Source organism: Halichoerus grypus, chromosome 3 (assembly GCF_964656455.1).
Source record: "Halichoerus grypus chromosome 3, mHalGry1.hap1.1, whole genome shotgun sequence".
In the NCBI taxonomy this organism is placed as follows: domain Eukaryota; kingdom Metazoa; phylum Chordata; class Mammalia; order Carnivora; family Phocidae; genus Halichoerus; species Halichoerus grypus.
In genome coordinates, this window is record NC_135714.1 from 32,826,754 (window position 1) to 32,852,625 (window position 25,872).

Genomic DNA, 25,872 nt, shown 5'->3' on the forward strand with positions numbered 1-25,872 from the left:
TATTGGGGCGCCTGGGTAGCTCAGTTGGTTAAGCATCCAACTCTTGATTTCGGCTTATGACGGCTCAGGTCACGATCTCAGGGTTGTGAGATCCAGCCCCATGTCAGGCTCTGTGCTGGGCATGGAGCCTGCTTAAGATTCTCTCTCTCCCTCTGCCCCTCCTCTCCCTCTAAAAAAAATGTAGATTAATAGAGTTCTAAATAACAGACTGCCATTGGATAATGTAAAAGATGTCATGGTATACATAGTTGCATGCCTTCCAAATAAATTTAAATGTCTTCAGGATAGAGCTAAGTTTAAAATAATTAGGGAGGGAAGTTTGTTTCTGGGCACAATTTAAACTTAAAAATCCTATAACGAATTTAAAAAATCTTTTTTAGACAAAATTTTTGAGAATAGTTAATATGAAATTTAGCAATAAGGAAAGTAAAATATATTTCTGGGGTTCTCAGTGTATATTCTCTGTATCAAGAATACCAGAGGGGCTTAATGAAAATGCAGGGGAAAAAATGTAGAAAACTGAGCCCACCCCTAAACTACTAAATTGGGGGTAGAGGGATGGGAGATTACCAGTATCTAATTTTTTTTTTTTTTAACCGGGTATCTAATTCTTAAAAGCACCAGGTGATATTTAAAAACTCTAAAAATCTGAGAACCACTAATCTAGATTAAAGCATGCTGAGTACGTCCAAGATTTAAAATCTTCTTTTTAAAACCAACACTTAAAGCTCCACTTTGGCCAAATAAGAAAAGTCAAAATTAGGAATATTAAGAGGACAATACATTCAACTTAGATAAAAAATATAAGTAATACATAAATAATAAACATTTGAGATTTTCCACAGTAAAAAATATATAGGAAGGGAGGAGGGATATATAGGTAGAGCAGAGACAACTTTTAGGGCACTGAAAATACTCTAGATGTTATTATAAAGATGGATATATGTCAATATACATTTGCCCGGACCCAAAGAATGTGCAACACCAAGAATAAACCTAAGGTAAACTATGGACTTCGGGTGATTATGTATCAACATAGGTTCATTTTTGGTAAGAAACGTACCATTCTGTTGAGTGATACTGATAATGGGGGAGGCCATGCATGTGTGGGGAAGGAGGTATATGGGAAATCTCTATACCTTCCCTTCAATTGTGTTCTGAAACAAAAATTGCTCTAAAAATAAATTCTTAAAAAAAAAAAAAGAATATGGACTTTGGGTGATGATGATGTGTTAATGTCCACGGAATGTAACAAACATACTACTCTGGTGCTGGATGTAATGGCGGGGGGGAGAGGGGAGACAGGAAGTTGATGGGAATTCTGTACTTTCTACTTAATTTTGCTAAGAACTAAAATTGCTCTAAAAAATAGCATCTATTAAAAAAAACATTAAGTGAATACTAAACAAAAATGTATAGAAAAATATAAAGGACAAGTGAAACAGTGTATTATAATCTAAAAAATCTGGTAAAATATCAACTAAAGGATGAGAAATTAATAGACAAAATTACATAACATTACTTCCAAGAGATCTAAAATCAATTTCATCTTATTACTGCCTGATGATTTTTACCACTTTTTTCAAAACTATTTAGGTACATGCTTCAAGAAGAAAACCATTTTCTAAACTTCTGCCAAAAACAAACTAGTCTTCTTACACATGCTGACTCAGTCCTTAAACATTTTTATTCAAGGATTTTCTTTTTGTGTAATGAAAAATTTACCTCTACTTATTTTATAATGGCTAGATGAAGGATATTCAAACATTTGAAATTATAGGACAATTATACATGTCCAATTAAATATAAGTTTAATTTTCAAGTATTAAACTTAACAATTTGGCATCAGTTTATTGACATTTACTTAAATTCCTAACACAGAAATTCTAAAAAATTTTGGAAAAAAATTTTGGAGGGGCGCCTGGGTGGCTCAGTCGTTAAGCGTCTGCCTTCGGCTCAGGTCATGATCCCGGGGTCCTGGGATCGACCCCACATCAGGCTCCCTGCTCGGTGGGAATCCTGCTTCTCCCTCTCCCACTCCCCCTGCTTGTGTTCCCTCTCTCGCTGTCTCTCTGTCAAATAAATAAATAAAATCTTAAAAAAAAAAAATTTTTTTGGAAAAAATATGTGATAAAAATCCAATTCATATGATAGTCTAGTACATAAAATTCTACTAACCACTCTTTTAAAATTTTACTCAGCCACAGTCTTCACACCTAGTGTCATATGACTAAACTCTCACCAACTAACAGATCTATTCAGACAGTATCAATTAGAAATAGATTACTGTTCAACCAAAGATGCTATCTGGTCTGGAAAGGAGGACAAAAAGACCACAAATCAGCCACAAAGGTGGTATTCACGTGTAAAGAAACTGCTTGACCACTTAGCTTTGTTAATCACGCAAAACTATGACTTAGACACCAGACTCCTCAGCACAAATGTGAGTTGTTTTTTTTTTTTAACTCAAATTCCTTTCTTTGGCATTTAAGAAATTTAACAATTTCAAGAGGTACCTTCCTCTTTTTTTCTCTCAACTACTCTCTTAAGATGCATTAGCTCTAGCAAAACTGTTCTACTAATTTTCTTTAAACACACCAAGCATGCTTCTGCCACTCAGTTTTTGTCCCTGCTATTTGTCTGGAATGTGTTACCACCTATTTGTCTACCACAGTCTGAGCCTTCAAATTCCAGTCCAACTGTCACCTTCTCCACGAAACTTTTCTTGACGATCAAAATTCATAGTATTTCTTTATCCAAAGAAACAAACGCAATCCTAGCACAATCCTAGCATGCAATCCTAGTAACCGGCATTTAATTTATAAGTTATATATGTTAATTTCAAATATTGTTTCTTCATATAAATGGAAATCCAATCCAGTGTTATTCTAGTATAAATCTACTTTCCCCAATGGACTAATACTATTTAAGGGCTGGTTTTAACAGCACCAATCACAGCACTCCTACCTTGGTAGGAAGTTTTGAATGTTTGATCTTAATAATTTTATTTATTTATTTATTTATAAGGTTTTTTTTTTAAAGATTTTATTTATTTATTTGAGAGAGAGAGAATGAGAGAGAGCACATGAGAGGGGTTATTTTTATTATAAGAATCGAGCAGGGAGCCCGATGCAGGACTCGATCCAGGGACTCCAGGATCATGACCTGAGCCGAAGGCAGTCGCTTAACCAACTGAGCCACCCAGGCGCCCTGATCTTAATAATTTTAAAACATGAAAAAAAAAACGTATTATAGCAGTTCCCAACTTTTAAAATACCACATCATAGGGGCGTCTGGCTGGCTGAGTCTGTAGAGCAGGTGACTTCTGATCATGCGGTTGTGAGTTCAAGCCCCAATGGTGTATAGAGATTACTTATAAAAAAAAAAAACTAAAAATAAACTAAAAAAATAAAATATCACATCATACACACACAAAAAAGATAAAATATTTGTAACCTCCAAATATGGAGTCCCTCAGACTCCTATATTTAGGCACACCTGTAACTGTATGGAAGTACACTAGCTGGGAAGCTCTGCATTAATGTAAAAAACCAAATGCCAACAGCAAGGGCAAGAAGATTGGTAAATTCCTTTGTTATTTTTGTATTCAGCTTTCTATTATAAACATTATCTAGAAACCTCTTGATTTGTTGTCTTCAGCAAATAAAAACTTGTTAAGCTTTTATATAATGTATAAACTCTACTCATTTTATCTTTCTAAGTGGGGAATTCAACTGGACATATTTCCATGTGCCAACAACCTCAGCCTAGTGCTTAACTTAAAACATTAATTCTGAAAATAGAAGCTAATAGAAACAAAATTCATTAATGACCTTAAAACCTGTTTTCCTACTGTGAGAACTCATCAGTTTTTTCCTTGGATGTCTACAGATTTCTGATAGGAAAAATAAATCATGGTATTGGCATTCTACATATCAATGTCGCTTATTTCATATAGGATTTTTAACATGCCTTCACCTAATTTCTATTTAATTCAAGGTGTTGAATTAAGACCTAAGTGAGACTTGATTTCAACACCATCTTTGTTACTAACATTTTGTCCCCACCACCTCATTTCTTTAAACAAACTAAAAAAACCCAGAAACTAAAACAGTCACTCAATTCCCTTTGAGTTTTTAAGGATATCTAAATAGGGTTCTTACCCCTCTTAACCTCAATGTGATACGTAAGTTTAATCATTCCCATAAAGAACTCTTGTTGCCAGGAGTTAATAAAATGGCTTTTTTGCAACATATTAATTTGCCAATTTGCTAATTTAAAAGTAAGCATTACGGGATGCCTGGGTGGCTCAGTCGGTTAAATGTCTGCCTTTGGCTCAGGCTGTGATCCTGGGGTCCTGGAATCGAGTCCTGCACTGGGCTCCTCCTTGCCCAGTGGGGAGCCTGCTTCTCCCTCTGCCTGCTGCTCCCTCTGCTTATATGTTCTCTCTCTCTCTGACAAATAAATAAATAAAATCTTTAAAAAAAAAAAAAAAGTAGGCATTATTTTAAATAAATAAATGTAGGCATTACTTGAGAATACATAATGAGAGCCTGGGCATTCTTATATTAGCTGATAGAAGTCCAAAATGGTACAACCCCTATGGAGGAGAATTCGACCACCTCCAAAAAAAAAAAAAACAACACATACATATATATCTGTATCTATATATCTATATAGATACAGATATAAATAGATAGCTCATAAATTTACTCTTTGACCCAACAATTCCACTCCTAGAAATCTGCCCTGAAGATACACTTCTACAAATACAAAACACGTGAAACAAGGTTATTGACATTAGCATTATTTGTAATAGCAAAATATCAGAAACAATCTCAAATGTAACAATGAGACTAGCTGAATAAACTATGGCACATCTACACATACAGTACTAAAACACCACGAAAAAGAATTAAAAAAAGATTTCCAGATATGGAAATTTCCAAGTGAAACTGGAGTGACTTCCAAAATATACTAAGTGAAAAAAAGCAAAGTACAAAAGAGTACATATAGTCTACATTTTTTTAAAAAAGATTTTGTTTATTTACTTGAGAGAGAGAATGAGCGGGGTGAGGGGCAGGGGGGAGAGAGAGAGAGAGAGAGAAAGAAGCAGACTCCCTGCTGAGCAGCAAGCCTGAGGCGGGGCTCAATCCCAGGACCCGGAGATCATGACCTGAGCTGAAGGCAGATGCTTAACGGACTGAGCCACCCAGGCACCCCAGTAGTCTACACTTTGAGTAAGAAGGGAGACAACACAGAAAGGACTGACCAAGAACTAATGAAAATGACAAGATTTATTTATTTTTATTATAAGAAAATATATGCCTGTACGAGTGGGGGAAGGAGCAGAGGAAGAGAGATCCTCCAGCAGGCTCCCTGATAAGCATGGAGCTGGACACAGATGGACGGGGGCGGGGGGGGGGGGCGCGGGTGGCAGCCTCCCAGGGCCCTGAGATCATGACCTGATAGCCTGAGCCGAAATCAAGAGTTGGTCACTCAACCAACTGAGCCACCCAGGCACCCTGAAAATGATTACCTATAGTGGGTGGTTGCATGGAAAGGATAAGGATGGGAGTAAGGCTTCTGAAAAGTATAAGTTTTTATATAGTACTGACTTTTGAACCATGTAAAATTAAATAAAAAGAATGAAGTAATCCCTAAAATTAAATACTCCAATTCAACAACAACAGAAAAACCAAACCAATTAAAAAATGGGCCAAGGACCTGAATAGACATTTCTCCAAAGATACACAAATAGCCAACAAGCATGAAAAGATGCTAAACATCACTCATAAGGGAACTACAAATCAAAACTACAATGAGACATCACCCCACACCTGTTAAATATAGCCACTACCAAAACACAGAAGGGGTGCCTGGGTGGCTCAGTCGGTTGGGCGTCTGCCTTTGGCTCGGGTTGTGATCCCAAGGTCCTGGGATCGAGCCCCACATTGGGCTCCTTGCTCAGCAGGGAGCTTGCTTCTCCCCTGTCTGCTGTTCCCCCTGCTTCTGCTTGCTCTCTCCCTCTCTGTCAGAGAAATAAATAAAATCTTAAAAAACAAACAAACAAAAAAACAACCACTGAAAATAATAAGCACTGGTGAGGATCTGGAGAAATTGGAATCCTTGTGCACTTCTGGTGCAGCTGCTATGGCAACAATAATTTTCTAATTTTCAAAAAAATTAGAAATGGAACCATCATATGATCCAGCAGTATATATTCTGGGTATACATGCAAAAGAATTGAAAACAGGATCTCAAAGAGATACCCAGGTTCACTGTAGTATTCTTCACAACAGCCAAGAAGGAGAAGCAACCTGAATGTCCATCAACAGATTACTGTATAAAGAAAATGGTATATACGCACAACGTATTATACAACCTTTAAAAAGAAGAAACTCCTGTCATATGCTACAACACGGATAAGCCTTGAGGACATTTTGCTAAGTGGAATAAGCCAGTCACAAAAAGATGCTATGTGATTCCACTTATATGAGGTATCTAAAGTAGTCAAACCCCTAGAAACAGAAAATAGAATGGTGGTTGCCAGGGGCTGGGCGGGGGGAGGGGGGGGGAAGGAGGGAGTTATTCACAGGATACAGAGTTTCAGTTCTGAAAGATGAAAAAGTTATAGAGGTCTGTTGTATTAACAATGTATACATATGTGGAAGGGGCAGAGGGAGGCTCACAAAGAAACAAGGCACATAGTTGACAGTGCTGTACTGTAGACTTAAAAATGGTTAAGATGGTAATTTTATGTTGTGTGTTTTTTAGCACAATAAAAAAAAAGTAAGAATCACATTGATCAGTGGAAATAAAAAGTATTGTGTGTATAAAAATTGAATACAAACAGAAAGAAAGAAACCAATTGTATATAAAATTGATAATGTAATCACTTGGACAAAAGAATTCAAATTCAAGTAACTAACAAATAATGTACTCTATACAACCTTAGGGGTACAACAAAACTGCAAAAAATCTTGCAAGGGATACTGGTATAGTATTGAATTTTGTCTGAGTTTACAGCAGGGTAGTACAAGGAAATAAATTTATCAAAGTTAAGGGAAAACAGGATTTATACTGTAGAAGAAGGATGATACAAATATGGAATGGAGGAAGTTTAGGAAAAACTGTGGGGCTATTTTTGTTTTGTTTTATTTTTTTTAAGTAACCTCTGCCCCTAACATGGGGCTTGAACTCACAACCCCGAGATTAAGAGTCACATGCACAGGGTGCCTGGGTGGCTCAGTCGGCTCCAGGTCCTGGGATCCGGCCTCACATTGGGCTCCATGCTCAGCGCAGAGTTGGCTTGTCCCTCTCCCTCTGCTCCCCCCGACCCTGCTCTCTCTCTAAAGTAAATAAATAAAATCTTTAAAAAAGGGAAAAAAAAAGGATCTGCATGCTCTACTGCCTGAGCCAGCCAGGCGTCCCTGTGGTGTTGGATTTTAACTGAACAGAATGAACTCATAATTTAAAGTATGTATATTTCCTAGCTCTACACACTGATAGGGCCTGAAAAATTACCTCCTACTACCTATGTGAACCCAATGCCCACGCCCAGACCTTGGTTTATAAACACCACTCTCTAACTAAAATGGAAATAGGACCCTGTGGAAAAAATGACCTATCCAAATCTGGGGCAAGAAAGCACAAGGTGAACATGTTGCACCAGAAAACAAAAGAAGTGCTCAAAGACTCAGAGAGACATCAAAAAGATACTAGATGTTTCAAAAGGACACCAAAGCCAGCATGCTCATTTTGGGATAATTTGACTCTCAAAGGGAATAAAGACAGTAGACTATAATGCACTGAATGAAGAATCCATGAATAATTTTTTTAAAAAGGGGAGCAGGTGGGGTGCCTGGGTGGCTCAGATGGTTAAGCATCTGCCTTCGGTTTGGGTCATGATCTCCAGGTCCTGGGATTGAGCCCCACGTCGGGCTCCCGGCTGGCTCAGCGGGGAGCCTGCTTCTCCCTCTCCCTCTGCCCCTCCCCCTGCTTGTGTGCTCTGTTTCCCTCTCTCAAATGAATAAATAAAATCTTAAAAAGGGGGGGCGGGTAGGAGGGGGAAGGCTCTTTTCTACAGAGGAAGGCCAGCTAACACATGTAGAAGGAATGATAGAATTTAAAAAAGGCAACATTTTATAATCACCAAAGTGGATACTAAAACAGTTAAGTAAAAATTGTTAGAAAACAAATTATTCTCACAAACTGTCACTTTAAATATTACTTAGTAATTGCAAAGCTGGGAAAGGTATATTTACAATGGAAAGAGTTGACCAATTGTAACCAAGTGATCAAACTTAGCATAACCAACAGGACAAAATGACATTCTGTGCCTCCTGATGATGCAAAGGAGACTAACTATACATCACCACTTGCATGGTAAAGTACACACCAAAAAAAGTTCAACCTAAGCACGAGGAAATGAGAAAAACAGATTATGGCACTCCTATGAGACCAATGCTTCAAAAATGTCACATCATGAATGACTCCCCCCCCTTCCAACAACGGTGACAGAACTTTTTTTTTTTTTTTAAGATTTTATTTATTTGACAGAGAGAGACACAGTGAGAGAGGGAACACAAGCAGGGGGAGTGGGAGAGGGAGAAGCAGGCTTCCCGCCGAGCAGGGAGCCCAACACCGGGCTCGATCCCAGGACCTGGGATCATGACCTGAGCTGAAGGCAGACGCTTAACGACTGAGCTACCCAGGCACCCAGAACTTTCTAAATTAAAAAGGAGACTAAAGAGGGGCGCCTGGGTGGCTCAGTCAGTTAAGCCTCCAACTCCTGATTTCAGCTCAGGTCATGATCTCAGGGTTCTGAGATGGAGCCCTGCATCAGGCTCCACGTTCAGCAGGGACTCTGCTTGAGATTCTCTCTCCCTCTCCTTCTGACCCCCTCCCCCGCGCACACATGCTCTCTCTCTAAAACAAATAAAAATCTTTAAAAAAGGAGACTAGGGAGGCCTGGATGGCTCAGTTGTTAAGCGCCTGCCTTCAGCTTGGGTCATGATCCCAGGGTCCTGGGATTGAGCCCCACATCGGGTTCCCTGCTCCTTGGGAAGCCTGCTTCTCCCTCTTGCACTCCCCCTGCTTGTGTTCCCTCTCTTGCTGTGTCTGTCAAATAAATAAAATCTTTAAATAAATAAATAAAATAAAATAAAATAAAAAAGGAGACTAAAGAGACATGACATATGCAAATGATCCTATACTGAAACTTGGATAGAGGAAAAAATCCAATTTTTAAAAAGTCATTTTTAACTGATGGTTGCCAGAAGGGAGGGGCTGGGGTAAATGCAAAATGAGTGAGGGGGGCATGTGAGGTAGAGGATTCTAATCATGGAATGAATAAGTCACAGGGATAAAAGGTACAACGTAGGCAATATAGTCACTGATACTGTAATACCATTGTATGGTAACAGATGTAACATACAGACCTATGCAATCACTACGTTGCATACCTGAAACTAATATAACACTGTGTGTCAACTGTATGTCAATAAAAAAACTTAAAAATTAAAAAATAATTAAATAAAAAAATTAACAGTCATTTTTAGGACAACTGGGAGAACTTTATTATGGACAGTATAACAGATAACACTGTACCAATGTTAAGTTTGGAGTGTGATAACAATCACTCTTCTAAGAAGAACACTGAAGCATTCACAGGGAGAATGTCATGATGTCTGTAGGTACAAAAAAGTGTATCATGTCTGTCTCCCTCTGTGTGTGTATGGAGAAACAAAAGCAAACAAAGGTGACAAAATGTTAACAACTGGTAAACCTAAGTGAAGGGATATAGGTGCTGAAGGTACAATTTTTCCAACTTTTCCAGAGGTCTGAAATGTCTCAAAATAAAAAGTTGAGGTAATTCTTAAAAAGGAGGAGGGAGTGGAAAAAACATCATAATTAGCCAGCAATACTCTCCAGTAAAAATTCAAATAATAAAAGAAACAGGATTCTAAGATCAAATCATGAGATTCCCACATAATTTCTCCCTACCTAGCCCATAAAAAAATTCCTACGAATTTTTCTTACAGTATTTAAAATAAATTTCACAAATCTAGCAAGTTGGCTGCAAATATATACTATTATTTTTGAAATTAAGTGTTTTTCAAATTTATGAATACCGCTACAAAGTCTACAGTTAGTATACTCTGACTTGTCAAAAGAGCTCCTGTGATAGATTAAAGATGGCTACAAATTCTTTCTTTCTTCTTCCACTGAGAAGTAGAGTCATTTTTTTCTCCCCTTGAATGTAGATTGGGCCATGAGCACTTTAACCAACAGAGTAAGACAGATGTGACATTGCCAATTCTGAACCAAGCCTTTAAAAAGTACTGGCAAATTCCTCCATGGTGTCTTAGAGCCTGAGTCCAACTACCCTGCGAGAGAGACCATGTAGAGAAGCCCCAAGATTACATCATAGATAGGAAAAAGGCCCAGCTGAGTTCAACCTTACAGCTGTTCCTACCAAAGCACAAAGTGTTTGAGAGAAACCAGTGTGGATTTTCTAGACCAGTTTAGACACCAGCTGAATAACTGAATGAGCACAGTAAGGAACATGGAGAAGAATACTCAAGTCAAGCCAAGCCTGCCCAAATTCCTGATTCACAAAATTGTGAGATAAAGAAGGAAAGTGGCAGATGTCAAAGGTAGAAGCAACCCAGATGTCCATTGACAAATGAATGGATAAACAAAAGATGCTTTATATATACACAGTGAAATACTATCTAGCCTTAAAAAGTAAATTCTGACATATACTATATGGGTGAACCTTGAAGACATTATGCTAAGTGAAACAAGCCAGTCACAAAAGGACAAACACTATTATGATTCTACTCATATTAGGCTCTTAGAGTATTTAAATTCAGAGACACAAAGTAGAAAGGTGGTTGCCCCTGCTAGGGGAAGGGGGAAAGAGTTACCATTTTTTTAAGATTTCATTTATTCATTTGAGAAAGAGAGAGAGAAAAAAAAAAAAGCACTCCCACAAGCAGGGGGAAGGGCAACAGAGAGGGAGAGGCAGACTCCAGCTAAGCAGGGAGCCTGATGCGATGCAATGCAATGCCTGGCTGATGTGATGCCAGGCTTGATCCCAAGACCCTGAGATCATGACCTGAGCTGGAGGCAGACCCTTAACCACTTGACCCACTGAACCACCCAGGTGCCCCAAGAGTTACTGTTTAATGGGTACAAAGTTTCAGTTGGAAAATATGAAAAAGTTTTGGACATGAATGGTAGTGATGGTTGCACAACAATGTGAATGCGCTTGATACCACAAAACTACTCTTAAAAATGATTAAAATGGGGACGCCTGGGTGGCTCAGTTGGTTAAGTGTCTGCCTTCGGCTCGGGTCATGATCCCAGGGTCCTGGGATCGAGTCCCACATCGGGCTCCCTGCTCAGCGGGGAGTCTGCTTCTCCCTCTGCCTGCTCTGCCTGCCACTTCTCCTGCTCGTGCGCGCTCTCTCTCTCTGATAAATAAATGAATAAAATCTTAAAGATTAAAATGGCAAAATTTATGTTATATATATTTTACCATAATAAAATTTAAAAAAAAACACAGCTGTTTTAAACCACTAGGCTTGGGGTAGTTTGTTACATACCAACAAATGAGCAGAACAGTTCCTCTACACAAATGCAAGTCTAAAATAAGAACTGTGCTACAGTTAGCATTACTTCCCAAATACATATTGGCTATATTATAGGGCTTCATTTTAAGAAATCCTGCCTATTGAATTTTTTAATTTCCTAGCAGAATCTTCTGCAAAGAAGACTTAATACAAATATTAAAATAAAATATGCAAACAGATTTTAGACTGGAAGTTAATACTGAATTATATGTAAAATTAGCATCCTATGTGGCATTTAGGGATAAATAAAAATCTTTTATGGAAGTGAAAATAATTATAACCAAAGTAGGTATTTCTGGGATCCACCTGGAGGAAAGGAAGGGAAAGAATTCATGGCCTTCCTGCCCCTAATCTATTCTTCCCCTCTCACAACCTACATCTGATGAGAAAAGAGAGATGCCCTACCTTAAGTCAAGCCACCACATCCTAATTCCGAACTATATCAAACAAGCTACACTACAGAAAGCAGAAGTGAGAGTGTGGGGCAGAGGGAATGGTTGACACAAAGAGAAAGGTGACATTAAAATACAAAGAAAATACATAAATAACACCTGGTGGGAGAAAAATGGGGGACATATTCAGAACAATGAAACCTTGTTATTTAATCTTTCCTAATTCTTAGCACCAAAGTAGTACGAATTTTTATTTGATTCTGTGACTGGATGAATACGGCAGATTTGGGTATGAAGTTAATAGCCAGAGAACTGTCTGGGGTACTGAACTCTGACACCAGGTAATAAGAAGTGGATATAAGAAACAATCTTGAGGGCCCCTGGCTGGCTCAGCTTGAGTGTGCAACTCCTGATCTCAGGGTGGTGAGTTCAAGCCGCAGGTTGGGTGCAGACATTACTTAAATAAATAAATACTTAAATCTTCAACTGGTCCGTCCCTCTCTCTAAAAATGAAGGCTTATAAGGACTTTCTACTTCCAAAACAGCAAGAAAGGAAGGAATAAAATGTGAGTAGCATGTAGTTCTATATTAATACATGATTTGAAACCGACGTGTATAACAAACTGTGGGCAGAAGCTCTTAATGGAGCTGTGTACAACACTGTTTATAGGTGTATTTTGAATGTGTTATAAAAGTTATCAGACATGACTGCTACATTAGTTTCAGAATCCTTAACTATACAGAAAGAAGGCTATTTGTGAACTACAGATCTTGATGCTTAATGTAACATTGGTAGTAAACAATCTGCTGTCCTTTCAAACAGATAACTTTTGTACGGCCTTTAATAGTTCTAAAATTAATATATAACTGCAACTTATCTAAGTAACAAAACCGTTTGTTTATTTATTTTAAAAAGTAGGCTGCACACCCAACAGGGGGCCTGAACTCATGACACTGAAATCAAGAGTTGCATGCTCTACCAAATGAGCCAGCCAGGCAACCCTAAGCAACAAAACTGTTAGTGATAGTTTTCAGCTTTCTGTAACTAGGGTTGATCACAACATCTCAGACTCCGTTTCTTCATCTGGAAAATCAGAACAGAACCAAATAACCTCTAAACTACCTTTTGGTTCTAAAATTCTAAATATCCATGTTATCTCTCTGGTATGCAATCTCAGGTAAAGACTTAGTTGCAATTCAAAATATTTTCAAATTATCCTTCATTTCAAAAATACAAATATTTCTCTAATCCACTATTATTATTTTTTTCTAATCCAATATTAATACAAAGTATTCATTTGTCCACTGACCAAATATTTGCTGGGCACCTAACAATGTGCCAGGCATTGGACTTGGTGCTGGCAGGGTACAAAAATAAACAAAAAGAGACTTGGTACCTGTATTCATGAACATATGCATAAGTGTAATATCACATCTGTAATAAATGATACGCAGGAGCTAAAAGAACACATAATGGGGAATCTAAGAGACTTCCCTTAAGAAAAACAAATGAGTGACAAAAGAACAAATTAATGACAAAGGAAGTTGAGAAGAGTACACGTATGGGTTATGTAATGTGGAATCTGTCTAGGCAGAAATGAACATGGCATGTTCAAGGAACTGATCGAAGGCCAGTGTGACTGGACATAAGAATATGTAAAGTAATTCCTCGGAAACTGAAATTAAAACCTGTAATATATATACAAAAGTATACCTTAGCTATTCCAAAGACATATTCTAAGAACCATTTTCTTTTTTTAAGATTTTATTTATTTGACAGAGAGAGAGACAGCGAGAGAGGCAACACAAGCAGGAGGGAGTGGGAGAGGGAGAAGCAGGCTTCCCGCTGAGCAGGGAGCAGACGCGGGGCTCAATCCTAGGACCCTGGGATCATGACCTGAGCTGAAGGCAGACGCTTAACGACTGAGCCACCCAGGTGCCCCTAAGAACCATTTTCAAGAAAGCTTCAAAGCATTACAATTGTTTCTAATGTTAAAAAAAAATGCTGTCCTATATCTCCTTGCAAAAGAACAAATGAATTCATTGATTCCCTTCTCTTTTCACTTTACCGTTTTCAATTGCATAATAAAAATACCTTCTTAGTTCTACTTAGATTCCTTTGAAGAAAATCAGCTATAAGAATGAAAATAAATATGATGTTATTGCCCTGGCTCTGCCACTAAGCCACTCTATGACTGATCTCAGTACATGTTACTTGGCCACTTTGGGCCTAAATTTTCTCATTTGTGAAATACAAGGAGTTCTAGAATTTCCTTTAAGATCCTTCTAACTCTAAAATTATGGTTCTATTGTAAAAATGTTTGTCCCATTCTTGAAAACTGAAGAGAATGGACCAAACGTCTCTGAATTTCACTAAGATTTTACCTGCCATTAAGCTCTGTTTGCATTTATACAGCATTTGAACATTGTTGCTATGTTACAATAAAAAAAAACTACTGAATTTATAAAATTTGCCCATAATTAAGGGTTTAATAAACACAAGAATTATCAAAAATAGTTAAACATTGTTAAAAATCTACGCTTCCAATGAGACAGTACTACTTTAACTAACCAGGGATCCCTAGAAAGCACAAAGTCAAAACAGACTTAGAAAAATAAGGGGAAAAATCGTAAGATTCTTGAGAAAAGCAAAATTTTAGCAGGACATTCAAACTGGTTAATATGTATGTCAATTTTAACTTCCAAAAGAACACATAACAAATGATTTCCTAACCCAAAGCTCATTCTAGACTTGGTTATATGTCCATTTATATAACAGCATTTCTAATAATCTATCTGCAAGTAGAAAAAGTACATATGGTCGTAACTTTTTTAACCAGATTATCCATCACTAGAATTCAAGATTTCAATACTCCTGATATGAAAATAAAAAATTAAAAATCTATAAATTGTTTACTTAACAGCTTTGTATTTCATAATTTTTCAGCATCTCCAAACATTCACTATAACCTTAAGAAGCATCAATTAAGCACCTCACCTCGTGTATAATCTTTAGTATCAAGTTTATTTTAACGGAAGGTAATGTGTCCTTTTCCTTCAACAGAGGCAACAAACTGCAGAATTTCATTAGATTTTAAAAACTAAGGTAAAGGAATACTTTAAATATTCATTAATCACTCACAACTTCATAAACATTTAGTAGGCACTATATTAAGCTCTAGAACAAAGGGGCAAGATCATTCCCTAAAAATACATTTCATCAAGTTGCCCAAGGTACAAACACTGTCAACATTGTTTCTTCCCTCACCTCCCACCAAGTCTGATTGATTCTAACTCTGAAACATTTCTTGGTTCCTTCCCTACCTCTCTTCCCCCTACCATTGCCTGGCTTCAAGATTTCAACATCTTTCACCTACACTATTACCAGTTTCCTAGCTGGACTCCCTGCCTCAAGTCTTTTCCTTTCCTTGTTCCAATCTAGCCCTAGTTGTGACAGACAAAATATTTTCAGCACTGACAAATGTTCCCTGGGGGTCAAAGACGCCCTGGCTAAGGGGCACCTGGGTGGCTCAGTTGGTTCAGTGTTGAACTCTTGATCTCAGCTCAGGTCTTGATCTCAGGGTGGTGAGTTCAAGCCCGGCACTGGGCTCCACACTGGCCATGGAGCCTACTTTAAAAAAAAAAAGAAAAGAAAGAAAGAAAGAAAGAAAGAAAAAGAAAATGCCCTGGCTGAGAACCACTGCATCAAGTTGATCCCTTCACAAGAACAGCACTTATCTTGTAAGGCTGTGGGCACAATCTATGTCCATGCAACAGAAAGCAAAAATCGGACCAATATAAGCCTAAAACTTACAACCTTGATCTTAGGGTCACCATGGTTTAAATAAGCTAACTTTTTTAGAGCTAAAATATTCTCTCTTGAAAACCCCTTTGAACATGTGGACCTAAATCATCACCTTACTTCAAGTCTGAATTTTGAAGTCAGTACATTCTGTCAAAGTTTAACCATACTAAATTCGTATTTAAGCTTCTGGATATTAGAAAATTGTGACAATTAAATAAAATGCTTTGGTGATTAAATCAGTCTCCTCAGAAATTAATGGAAATAGGAACCCTCCTAGGCAAGCTATTGCCTACATTTAAGGTTGTAAGCTACTCTGAACAGTATTCTCATAAATATTTCTAGAAAAAAGTTCTAAAAAAGCACCTAAATTCTTATGCTTGAAAAAACAGGCACACTCCTTTTAATTTCATATAATGATTACATCCCTACAGAACTATTCAAAGATACAGCCAAGAAAGAATACCTTTCAGAGAGGGTAAAAAAACGAGATGATACCTAAAAAAAACCCGGGTAGGTGAAACTGTAAAGGCCAGGCCTAGCAGTGCAGTAATACCACAGGAGAGCACCTCCTACCACAAACGTTCTGAAGTGTGAACCCTGTGTCCAGACGCTCACCTTCAGTCGCTTGATCATTTCATCCGTGGTGATCTTGTCGGTGATCTCCTTTACCCCCGGAGGGTAAGCGATCTTCCCGTCTGCACTCACGACGCCACACAGGGCCGTGGCAGGCTTGGGCTGCGCGGTGAAGTCCATCCTGGGGGACAACTTTTCTTTCACAGTCCTCTACCGGCCTCTATCGGTCAGAAAACAAAAGTTCAGCGAGAAAAGGGAGACTTTGTAACCTCTTTTTTCATTTCAAAAATCTCTAATCTGCAAAGGGCCCTTTATCCGGGGAGGCCGGGGACTCGGCGGCGGCCCCGCCACTCGCCCCTCCCCGGGCCTAGACCCTGGTGGCCGCCCCGCCACCCGCACTCACGCGGGCCCCGCCAGCTGCGGGCCCACGGGGCTCTCCGGCACCAGCCGCCGCGGCCGCGGGAAGCGCCGAGCAGCGCCAGGAGTTTCCCATTCCGCCTTTCACAATGAAATCCACCCCCAAGCACCGAGGTCCGAAGTTTGGCAGCCTCCCGAGCCCGGCGAGGCCCTCACGGCCCCCGCTCGGTCGGAGAGAAGCCCCGAGTCCCCCGCCCGGCCAGTCCCCTCCGGGAAAGGAGACGCGAGGCCTATAGGGCTCGGCTTAGGCCGCAAAACTAGGGACCCAACCGGACCCACACGCAGCGATGGCTCCGGGAAACGAACGCCTTTGCCGGGCCGAGCTTCGGGACCCCAGGCGTCCCCGCCACGCTCCCGCCCCTCCCCTGTCCCGCGGGAGGGGAAAACAAGACGCCCTCCACCCCAAACCCCACGCCAGGAAGCGGCTGACGCGGCTCCGCACTTCACATTTTGTTCCTCCAACTTCGGCGGAGGGACCCTGGCGGCTTCTCTCGCCCCCCGACTGCTCGGCGCCGTCCGGCGCTGCCGAGGCCTCACTGGCACCTCCGGGCAGCCCCGCCGGGCCTCGGTCCCGCGCCCCCCCCCCCGCCCCGGTCTCCCCTTCCGTCCCCTCCCTCCACCAACCGAGGGCGGGAGCCGAGCCACCGCCGCCTTTACCTCCTCCTCCTCATGCGGGCGGAAGGTGCATCGAGCGCCCGGGCCTCTGTCAGGTGGTTGCGCCGCCGCCCCTCGTCGGGCTGCACACAAAGCGGCTCCGCGGGTCCCGCCGCCGCCGCCGCCGCCCGCCCGGGAGCGGCGCTGGGGCTGGCGGTGCCGAGGAGGAGCAGCCGCCGCGGGGGGAGACGCGGGGCGAGTGTGCGCTGGGCGGGGAGACACTGCCGCTCTCCGTCTGGCCGAGGAAGAGCAGCCTCAGAGAAGGCACCTCCGGGACCGTGTGCGCCCGGGACCCCCGCGGCCCGCCCGCCCACACCTCGCGCCGGCCGGGTCCGCCGACCGGGACCCGGACGCCCCTCGCAGCGGCGCGCGCCCGGCCGTCCGTGCCCCCGGGAGCCGGCTCTTCGCGCACACACCAGCCGGTCACGCGAGCGGTGCGAGAGCACGCGAGAGCAGGGCGCGCGCCTCGCTCCCTCCCCTTCCTCCGCCGGCCGTGCCTCCGCCTCCCTCGGGCCCGAGGCGGCAGCGCGCGAGGCGGACAGCGCCGCCACCCGGTTGGCGCCAAGACTTGCGCCTCTGGGAGGATTGGACCCAAAGGGCAAGCGAGGAGGGGCCCCTGTGGCGGGAAGAGAACCCGGTCCCAGAGGCCCTTGTGAGGGCACGCAGGACGAACTGAGCTTTACGTTATGCCGCGAAGATGAGTTCATGACTTTTGGGGGTCATCCTGAGAGACATGGACGGAACTGGTTGAAAGACGGTTAATTACTCGGTGAAAATGAACTGATTTCCTCCCCAGGAACAGAAGATCTGCAAACTGAGGAAAAGTTTTACAACATGGCACAACGTGAGCTACTCATTCTTGTTCCTTCTGACAGCCACCAGAGTTTTTGCCTTCCCCTCTTTGCATTTCTAAAATTAATATTTTGAAAGATGCAAAATATGAAAATAGCTTTGAGTCGAGTAGTTCTCAAAGAATGGTCTGAAACATAGGTTCCTGGGCTCCACTCCCAAACCTAGAGAATAAGGATCTCTGAGTGACACCCAGAAGTAAGCATGTTTACAAATTAGCTAGATGGTTCTTGTGAATATGGAAATAAAAATATTTCTTAAAAATGTTTTAAATATACCCAGAATAACTTTTTCTTTCATCCAAAGGAAGACCCAATGCAGTGGGTTTGAGCAGTTTAATGTAAAAAAATAAATTAAGCAAATGAACCTCAGGTGCACATGTATCAGAAGATGAAGTTGAAAAAAGAATACAATAATATGAAATAGCATTCAGCTTTTGAAACTGACCACTACCATAGTTTAAAATTATATTTGATTATTATTCTTGATGGATATCCATTGGTCTTTTCCACATCCTTTACTTGGTCAGAAAAATATTAAAGGTACTGTACTCGCTGAATTGTTTTTCAAGTATTACATAAGGGAGCAATCATCTTGGAATGGAACTGGCCATAGTTGCTCATTTGCTAGAACTGCCCAAAAGTCAGTGCTTTGTTTTTGGGCACTTGGAGTAGCCAACAATCCATGTAAGTTCATCTTCATCCAAACAATTAAACCGACCAAAACCTACTCTCTTTTAAGTGCTCCCTCTCAAGGTGGTTTTTTTTTTTCAAATCTGTCATATTTAAATAAGAAAAGAGTGGTGCTTTTTGTTTTCATTTTTTTTCTGAGTAATTTACCCATTATTAAATGGAGTTTTGTATATGCTCAGCAATTTTAATTTTACACAATTTATGACTTTGTTAATATTGTTTGACTTTATAAACACAAGATTAGTAAGCCCTAAGGATTACAACACACAAATAAATTGAATTTAGGGGCGCCTGGATGACTCAGTTGGCTAAGGGGCTGACTCTTGATTTCCGCTCAGGTCATGATCCCAGGGTTGTGAGATCAAGCCCCGTGTTGGGCTCTGCACTGGGCATGGAGACTGCTTAAGATTCTCCATTCTTTCTCCCTCTCCCTCTGCTCCCCTCCCCCCCAAAAATTAACTAATAAATAAATAAATAAATGGAATTTATACAATTCTAAAATTCAGGAATTCTGAAATCTCTGCTTTTAACCTCGTTTCTTAAACATTTGTTTCCACTTGCAGTAAATGAGAAGGGATACATTTATTTGTGCAATGATTATTTAGAGTGCCTGCTATGCAAGGCATTGTTTTGGGCACTTAGAAAAAAATTGGTAATGGAGAAGGGGACAGAAATCCCTGCCCACCCTGGTGGAACTTAATTTGGGGAGAGACAGACAAGAGAATAAATAAATTGCTATGGAGGAAAATGGAGTAGAAGAGGAATGCAGATCACATGTAGCCTTTTAGGCCCTTGGTCTTTGGAAGGACTTTGGCTTATACTATGACTGAGATGGGGGAATTATTGAAGTAGTTTAAACAGAGAAGTGACATGATACGATTTATGTTCCATGAGCCAGGCAACCTTGGGCAAATTACTTAGTCTTCCTGTGCCTTATTTTCCTTTCATCTGTAAAACAGGGATAATAGTTTCTATCTCTGAGGGTCATTATGAGGAATAAATAAGTTGACATTTGTAAAGTGCCTAGAATAGTAACTGGTACATACTAGGCTCTACATAAGTTATATATATATATATATATATATATATACATATATAAAATGAAAGAATCATTCTAGCTGCTGGGTTGAAAACAATGTAGAAGTACAAGTATAGAATTAGGGTAATCAAGTATAAAACAACTACAAAAATCCCAAGGAGAGATGGTGATAAGGACCAGGTAATAAAAGTGAAGATGATGAAAAATGTGATTATAAATGTGATTATAAAGTGGCTACTATGACCAGGGAGCCGAATTTTTAATTTAATTTAATTTTAAAATCTAGCCACATGTGGCTAGGTGACTATTATATTGGACAGTGCCATTCTAGATTATAGGGTTTGGAGGAGTGATTGACAGAAGATGAGGTTAGAAGATAAACTGTGTTCATATTGAATGCTACAGATGTTGAGCAGGGTGATAGTTTAAAAGGATGAATTGGGGTAATAGGAGACTGAAGCTGTGCATAGTGAAACTGGACTAAGGTAAAACTATAATCAAACATAAAAATGCAAAAATATTTGAGATATTTAAATCAGTTTTTAAAATGTGTCTATTCTGTTTATCTGAAATTACTTATTTGCTCTTCAATTTGAAATGAACTAGCTAAATCTGTCCTGAGTATTTTCGCAAATTATACATATGAATCATCTGTGTACCTCTGGTCACAGAGAAATTAACCATCTGTCATAATCACTATGAAACTTGAAAAAAAATGGTGCTTTATTTTAGTGTCTTTCCAGATACCACTGACATCTTGGCTTAGATTTGCTAAAATTGAAATATATTTAGGCATACAATAATAATTTATCTATCTGTACTGAACTAAATAAGTTTGACATGTTTCACTGATGACTGATAAAGACAAAAAATATGAAGTCTGAATCATTTTGGTCTAATATGACCAAGACGTTAATGATTAACTTGTTTGTCTTAGTAATTTAAAGACTTTATTTGAATTCTAATATCTTAGTCTCCATGCACAATCTCTCTTCAGTTTAAACTGTGAAGGCTGACCTGCGTCATCATTAGTTATATCAGCTTCCTTTTTTTTTTTTTAAAGATTTTCTGTATTTATTTGAGAGAGAGAGAGAGAAAGAGAGCACAAGCAGGGGGAAGGGCAGAGGGAGAGGAAGAAACAGACTCCCCGCTGAGCAGGGAGCCTGATGCGGGGCTCAATCCCAGGACCCTGGGATCATGACCTGAGCTGAAGGCAGATGCTTAACCGACTGAGCCACCCAGGTGCCCCATCAGCTTTCTTAAATTCGTTTAATCAAAATTAAGTATTATTTAACTAGCAGGGGAAAAAAAAGTATAACTAAATATTTTCAAAATATGAAAGAAACTACAAGTATAAATAACACGAGTAAATCTTAGTGATGTAATATGATAACTTGTTTATAACGTTCAAAATCAAAGCTCAGGGTAGTGGTTACCCCTGAAGTACAAAGGGAAGGAGGGTACACAGGGGGACAAGATGGGAGAATGAGTACACAGGTAGATATATTCCTATTAAAGCTTTAGTCTTCGGCAGAATGGTGGCTTCACATATGTTCAATAAAGGATAAGTGAATGAATGTATGAATGAATAAGAAGAGTCCATACACCAATGAGGAATGTGTTTATAACCCAAGGTTGATGATTAAACCAATTCAGGGCATCTGAGTTGCAGAAGAGAAAAAAAAATAAGATGACAAACTCAGGAAATTAGAAAAAATAATATTATAATTTAATATTTTTGGAAATTATATCCCCAAAGTCAAAGAAATTATGCCCCCGATAATTTTTTTCTAATAGTGGTGGTAAAATGAGAAATTATTTGGAGTTATATTTTCTCAGATTGCTTCCCTCCTCAAACTGCTAGTGTTAGGACGATAAATGATTATAGGACTGAAAGAATTTTCATGGTAATTAAACTTTGAACAATCACATTACAGTGTATTTTTATTATGAAGCTTGGGATGCCAGACTCCTATTGTTTTATATGATTACAATAATTAAGAAAGTAAACTTATGACAAATACTTCTTCATTACAGTAAAGGCAGAAGAGATTTATTTATCGAAACATATTAGAGAGGATAATAATTGCCTCCCCTCCTGCAAACTCTTTTAAGAGAGTGGTTCCTATCCCAGCCTTACATATTCTCTCTCTTTCTCTCTCTCACGTGTGTGCGCACATGCGCGCACACACACACACACACACACACCTGACTGAGCCTACAGTGGCACCTGAACCAAGAAAATGCAGTCCATAAGCTGAGCTGAGCCAAACAAAGTATCATGAGATAGGCTGTGAATGAAGACTCAGCAACAGATGGAATTTTTTTTTTTTTAAAGATTTTATTTATTTATTTGACAGAGAGAGAGAGAGCACAAGTAGGCAGAGAGAGAGGGAGAAGCAGACTCTCCACTGAGCAGGGAGCCTGACGCGGGGCTCGATCCCAGGACCCTGGGATCATGACCTGAGCCGAAGGCAGCCGCTTAACTGACTGAGCCACCCAGGCGCCCCAACAGATGGAATGTTTAGCTGAATTATATCAATGCAAAACAGTAACGGTCTTTATCTACATATGTGTAGGCTAAGGAAACCCGATGTGTCCTAATTTTTGTCCTGATTGTTCTGTCTTCCTTGGACTCCCCATAAGAATTGTTTCCTTACAGTAAAATCCCTTTTACCTGAGCTAATTTGAGTAAATTTCTGTTCACCACCAAATATGACTTGATTTAGAATTAACAATTGAACTTGATGAAATCTTAATCATGACCCATGAACCCAGCTTTACTGAGTCAAATAGTACCCCAAATTCATGTCCACCTGGAACCTCAAAATGTGATCTTATCTGGAAGTAGTTCTTTGCAGGTGTAATTAGTTAAAATGAAGTCATGCTGGATTAGGGTGAGCCCTAAATCCAATGACCGGTATTTTTATAAGAAGATATGCAGGGAAGAAGGCCAGGTGACAATAGAGATTGGCATGATGTTGCTTCAAGCCAAGGAATGCCAGGGATGACCAGCAAGTACCAGAAGCAAGGAAAGAGGCAGGGAGGGGTTCTTCTCTTGAGCCTTCAGAGCGAATATGGCCTTGCTGCCATCTTGATTTTGGGCTTCTGGCCTCCAGAACAGTAAGAGAATGAATTTCTGTTCTTTTAAGCCTCTGAGTTTGTGGTACTTTGTTACAATAGCTCTAGGAAACTATAACACCAGCCATGTGTAAAATTTATCTTCAAGTAGATTGGTTAGTAGCTGTAAGAAAGCAAAAGCATTTTACCTTCTGAGAGACAAATTTCATCACTCTCGTTTTTGGACCTAACCCTGTGCTTTTGAAAGAGACCTGTAGAATATTTATAAAGCTGTGACCAACAGTTTATCTTATTTCTACATTTTTTTTTCAGTCGTACTAAGCTTGTGAGCCTCAATTTATCTCTAGAATCTGCGTTTTCATTTTTCCATTTTCTCACATTCTTAGGAAATAAGAACAATATGCAAGCAAATATTTAAGTAATTACACAACTACGATGGAGAAACTGTAAAAATGGAACTGTTCGTTGGCAACCAGCTTCACCAAGCTTTGGCTCAAAGTGTTCATTTGTCAGCTTATATGCAAAAGTCCAAAACTGGAATTTTGAAAGCAGTTTAGAAATGAGAAGATATAATATACTAAACGAGGTTGTATAAAATTGAACAGACCGAAGTCATAGTCAGCTTGTTTAATAATCAAATAATTCTTTTATGTTCACTTTATTAAGAATTTTTTATAAGTGCAATATTTTCTATGACTTATAACCATCAAGTGTCATTATAATAACTGTGGCAGACTGTAGGAATAAGTAGCTGAATTTCAAATTTCTGGTTTAACTGGAAATGTAACCACATTAGAACTGGTAGCCAGCACTATCTGACTTGTCCAAGGAATGTGCCAAGAATTTGCACAACTTTTGCCTTCTGAATTTTTTCAAGTAATTCCAGAAACTGAATAGTTCTTGGACTGTGGGCTACCTAGATAGATACTGTTTTGGAAAAACTCTTCGGAGTACAATTATGCATAGATTTATCCAGAGACTAAAGAAAATTAAGCAGGGAATCTGCAGAAAAGTTAATATGAGCTGTTTCACCTTTCTTTTTCTTTTTTTTGTAGGCGTGGAGCCCAACACAGGGCTTGAACTCATGACCCTGGGATCAAGACCTGAGCTGAGATCAAGAGTAGAATACTTAACCAACTGAACCACCCAGGTGCCCCAAGAACTGTTTCACCTTCTAATCATACCTAAGATTTATCATGATTTTCAGGGGATAGGAAGTTTCCTGTTGATTGAATTCTTTGACAAATTGAAACTTAACCAGAAAATTCCTTTTCTGTCCACTCCATTGAAAATATTTCTAAAATATATCTGTTATCTTTTCAGTCTTTAGAAAGCACAGGATAGGGAACATAATGGGGAATCTTTGGTGTTTGAACATACCCCAAACGCCTCAGGGCTGTCAATCTGAAAGCCACTTTAAATTTCAAAACTGTAAGTATAGAATCAGTGATTGATTTGAGCCAAACACATACTGAGGGTAGAACTTTCCATGGAAGTTAGTTTCATCTCTATGTGTATTTTCAAAAATACAATGGGGAGAGGCCAGTTAAGAACCTTTGGGTTTTGATACATTAAACTACTTAGCACTTACTATCTGGCAGAAGAATGTTGAGGATGCAGAGGTGACAAGATATCCCTGAATTCAACAGGCAGCTTGAAGTTTTCTTGTGTTTTTATTACTATATTTTCATGTATTTGTGCTGTCTTAACTCTCTAATTTGGAAACCAGAAGTCTGGATAGAAGATAATGGACTTGGGATGATGGGGAAATAAGAATTTTCTTAGGAGTAAGCAAGGAGAAAATGTTAGCCTTGGCTCTCTCTTGTTAATGAGGTTATGGGATATGCTTTTCTCTTTCTTCATACTTTCATGTACTTTCCAAACTTTCTGAAAAAAGTTTGTTCAGAAAAAAATGGTTCCAAGATATTTAAAATTGGAAAACAAATTTATTTTTTAAATGTTACAGACAAAATCTACATCTAATGAGATAAAATACCTAAAGTACTTAGCACAGTCCCTAGCACCTAGTAGGGGCTTAATAAATATCGGCTACAATTGTTGATATTATTATCATTATTGCTGTTTGTTCTCTTTGGTTGCAAGGAACAAAGGAAATTAAAACTGGCTTTAGCAAGAGATAGATTGGTAGGTAGGTAGGTAGATAGCTAGCTAGCTAGCTAGCTAGATATACTAGGTAATATCTCAGGGAACCCAAGAGCAAAAATTACAGCTATGCCTCAAGAAAGGAATGGAAGTAAGAACTGAAAAGCCTTCAGGATGCAGTCTGCTTCCTTCTCAACACCTGCTTCATTCTTTGCTCTTTGAAGAGACCCCCTTCTTTGCTTTTCAGTTCACATAGCACGCAGAAGAGAACCACCCCTCATCTTCTGACTCTAGATCTCCTTCATCTTAGATCAGTCTAGACTAAACTAGAATTTCTTAGTCCAAATCCCAAATGCTAAAGACAACAGATTTAATTGTTTCCTTTTCCCATAGCATTTATCATCAAGTATATACTAAATAATTTATTTATTATGTTTATTGTTTATGATCTGTCTCTCCAGGTGCCCATGTGGCCTAATCAGTTGAGGCCAGATGGGCAGGATCGTGTCCAAAATGTACCTCTAGATGAGCCACTGCTAATGAATTGGGAGTCCAACAGCAATTTCTAGGGTTAAGGAAGGATTACTGGGTCATGGACCAGGGATATCCTCTAAAAGATCTCCAC

At 39.6% G+C, this 25,872-nt stretch overlaps 1 protein-coding gene and 1 long non-coding RNA gene across 8 annotated transcripts in view; one reads left to right on the plus strand and one right to left on the minus strand.

Moving 5' to 3' along the window:
* The window catches only part of PDS5A (PDS5 cohesin associated factor A), a 129,214-nt gene extending 111,515 nt beyond the window's left edge, over window positions 1-17,699 (minus strand). For 6 of the 7 annotated variants that reach the window (XR_013446320.1, XM_078068527.1, XM_078068528.1 and 3 more), the window contains exons 1-2: window positions 17,487-17,699; window positions 16,455-16,632 (exon numbers count right to left, since the gene is read on the minus strand). Coding sequence is in view for 6 of the 7 variants with exons in the window: in XM_078068527.1 (XP_077924653.1) it covers window positions 16,455-16,592 (138 nt within the window). In the remaining variant the exon portion in view is untranslated. Of the gene's footprint in view, window positions 1-16,454; window positions 16,633-17,271; window positions 17,373-17,486 lie in introns of those variants that run through there. The other variant, XM_078068525.1, reaches the window with a different exon arrangement.
* Window positions 17,689-24,361, plus strand: LOC144381339 (uncharacterized). The gene is made up of 2 exons (XR_013446321.1): window positions 17,689-18,327; window positions 24,200-24,361. It is a non-coding gene; the product is annotated as an uncharacterized LOC144381339 (long non-coding RNA).
* The last annotated feature ends 1,511 nt before the right edge of the window (window positions 24,362-25,872 follow it).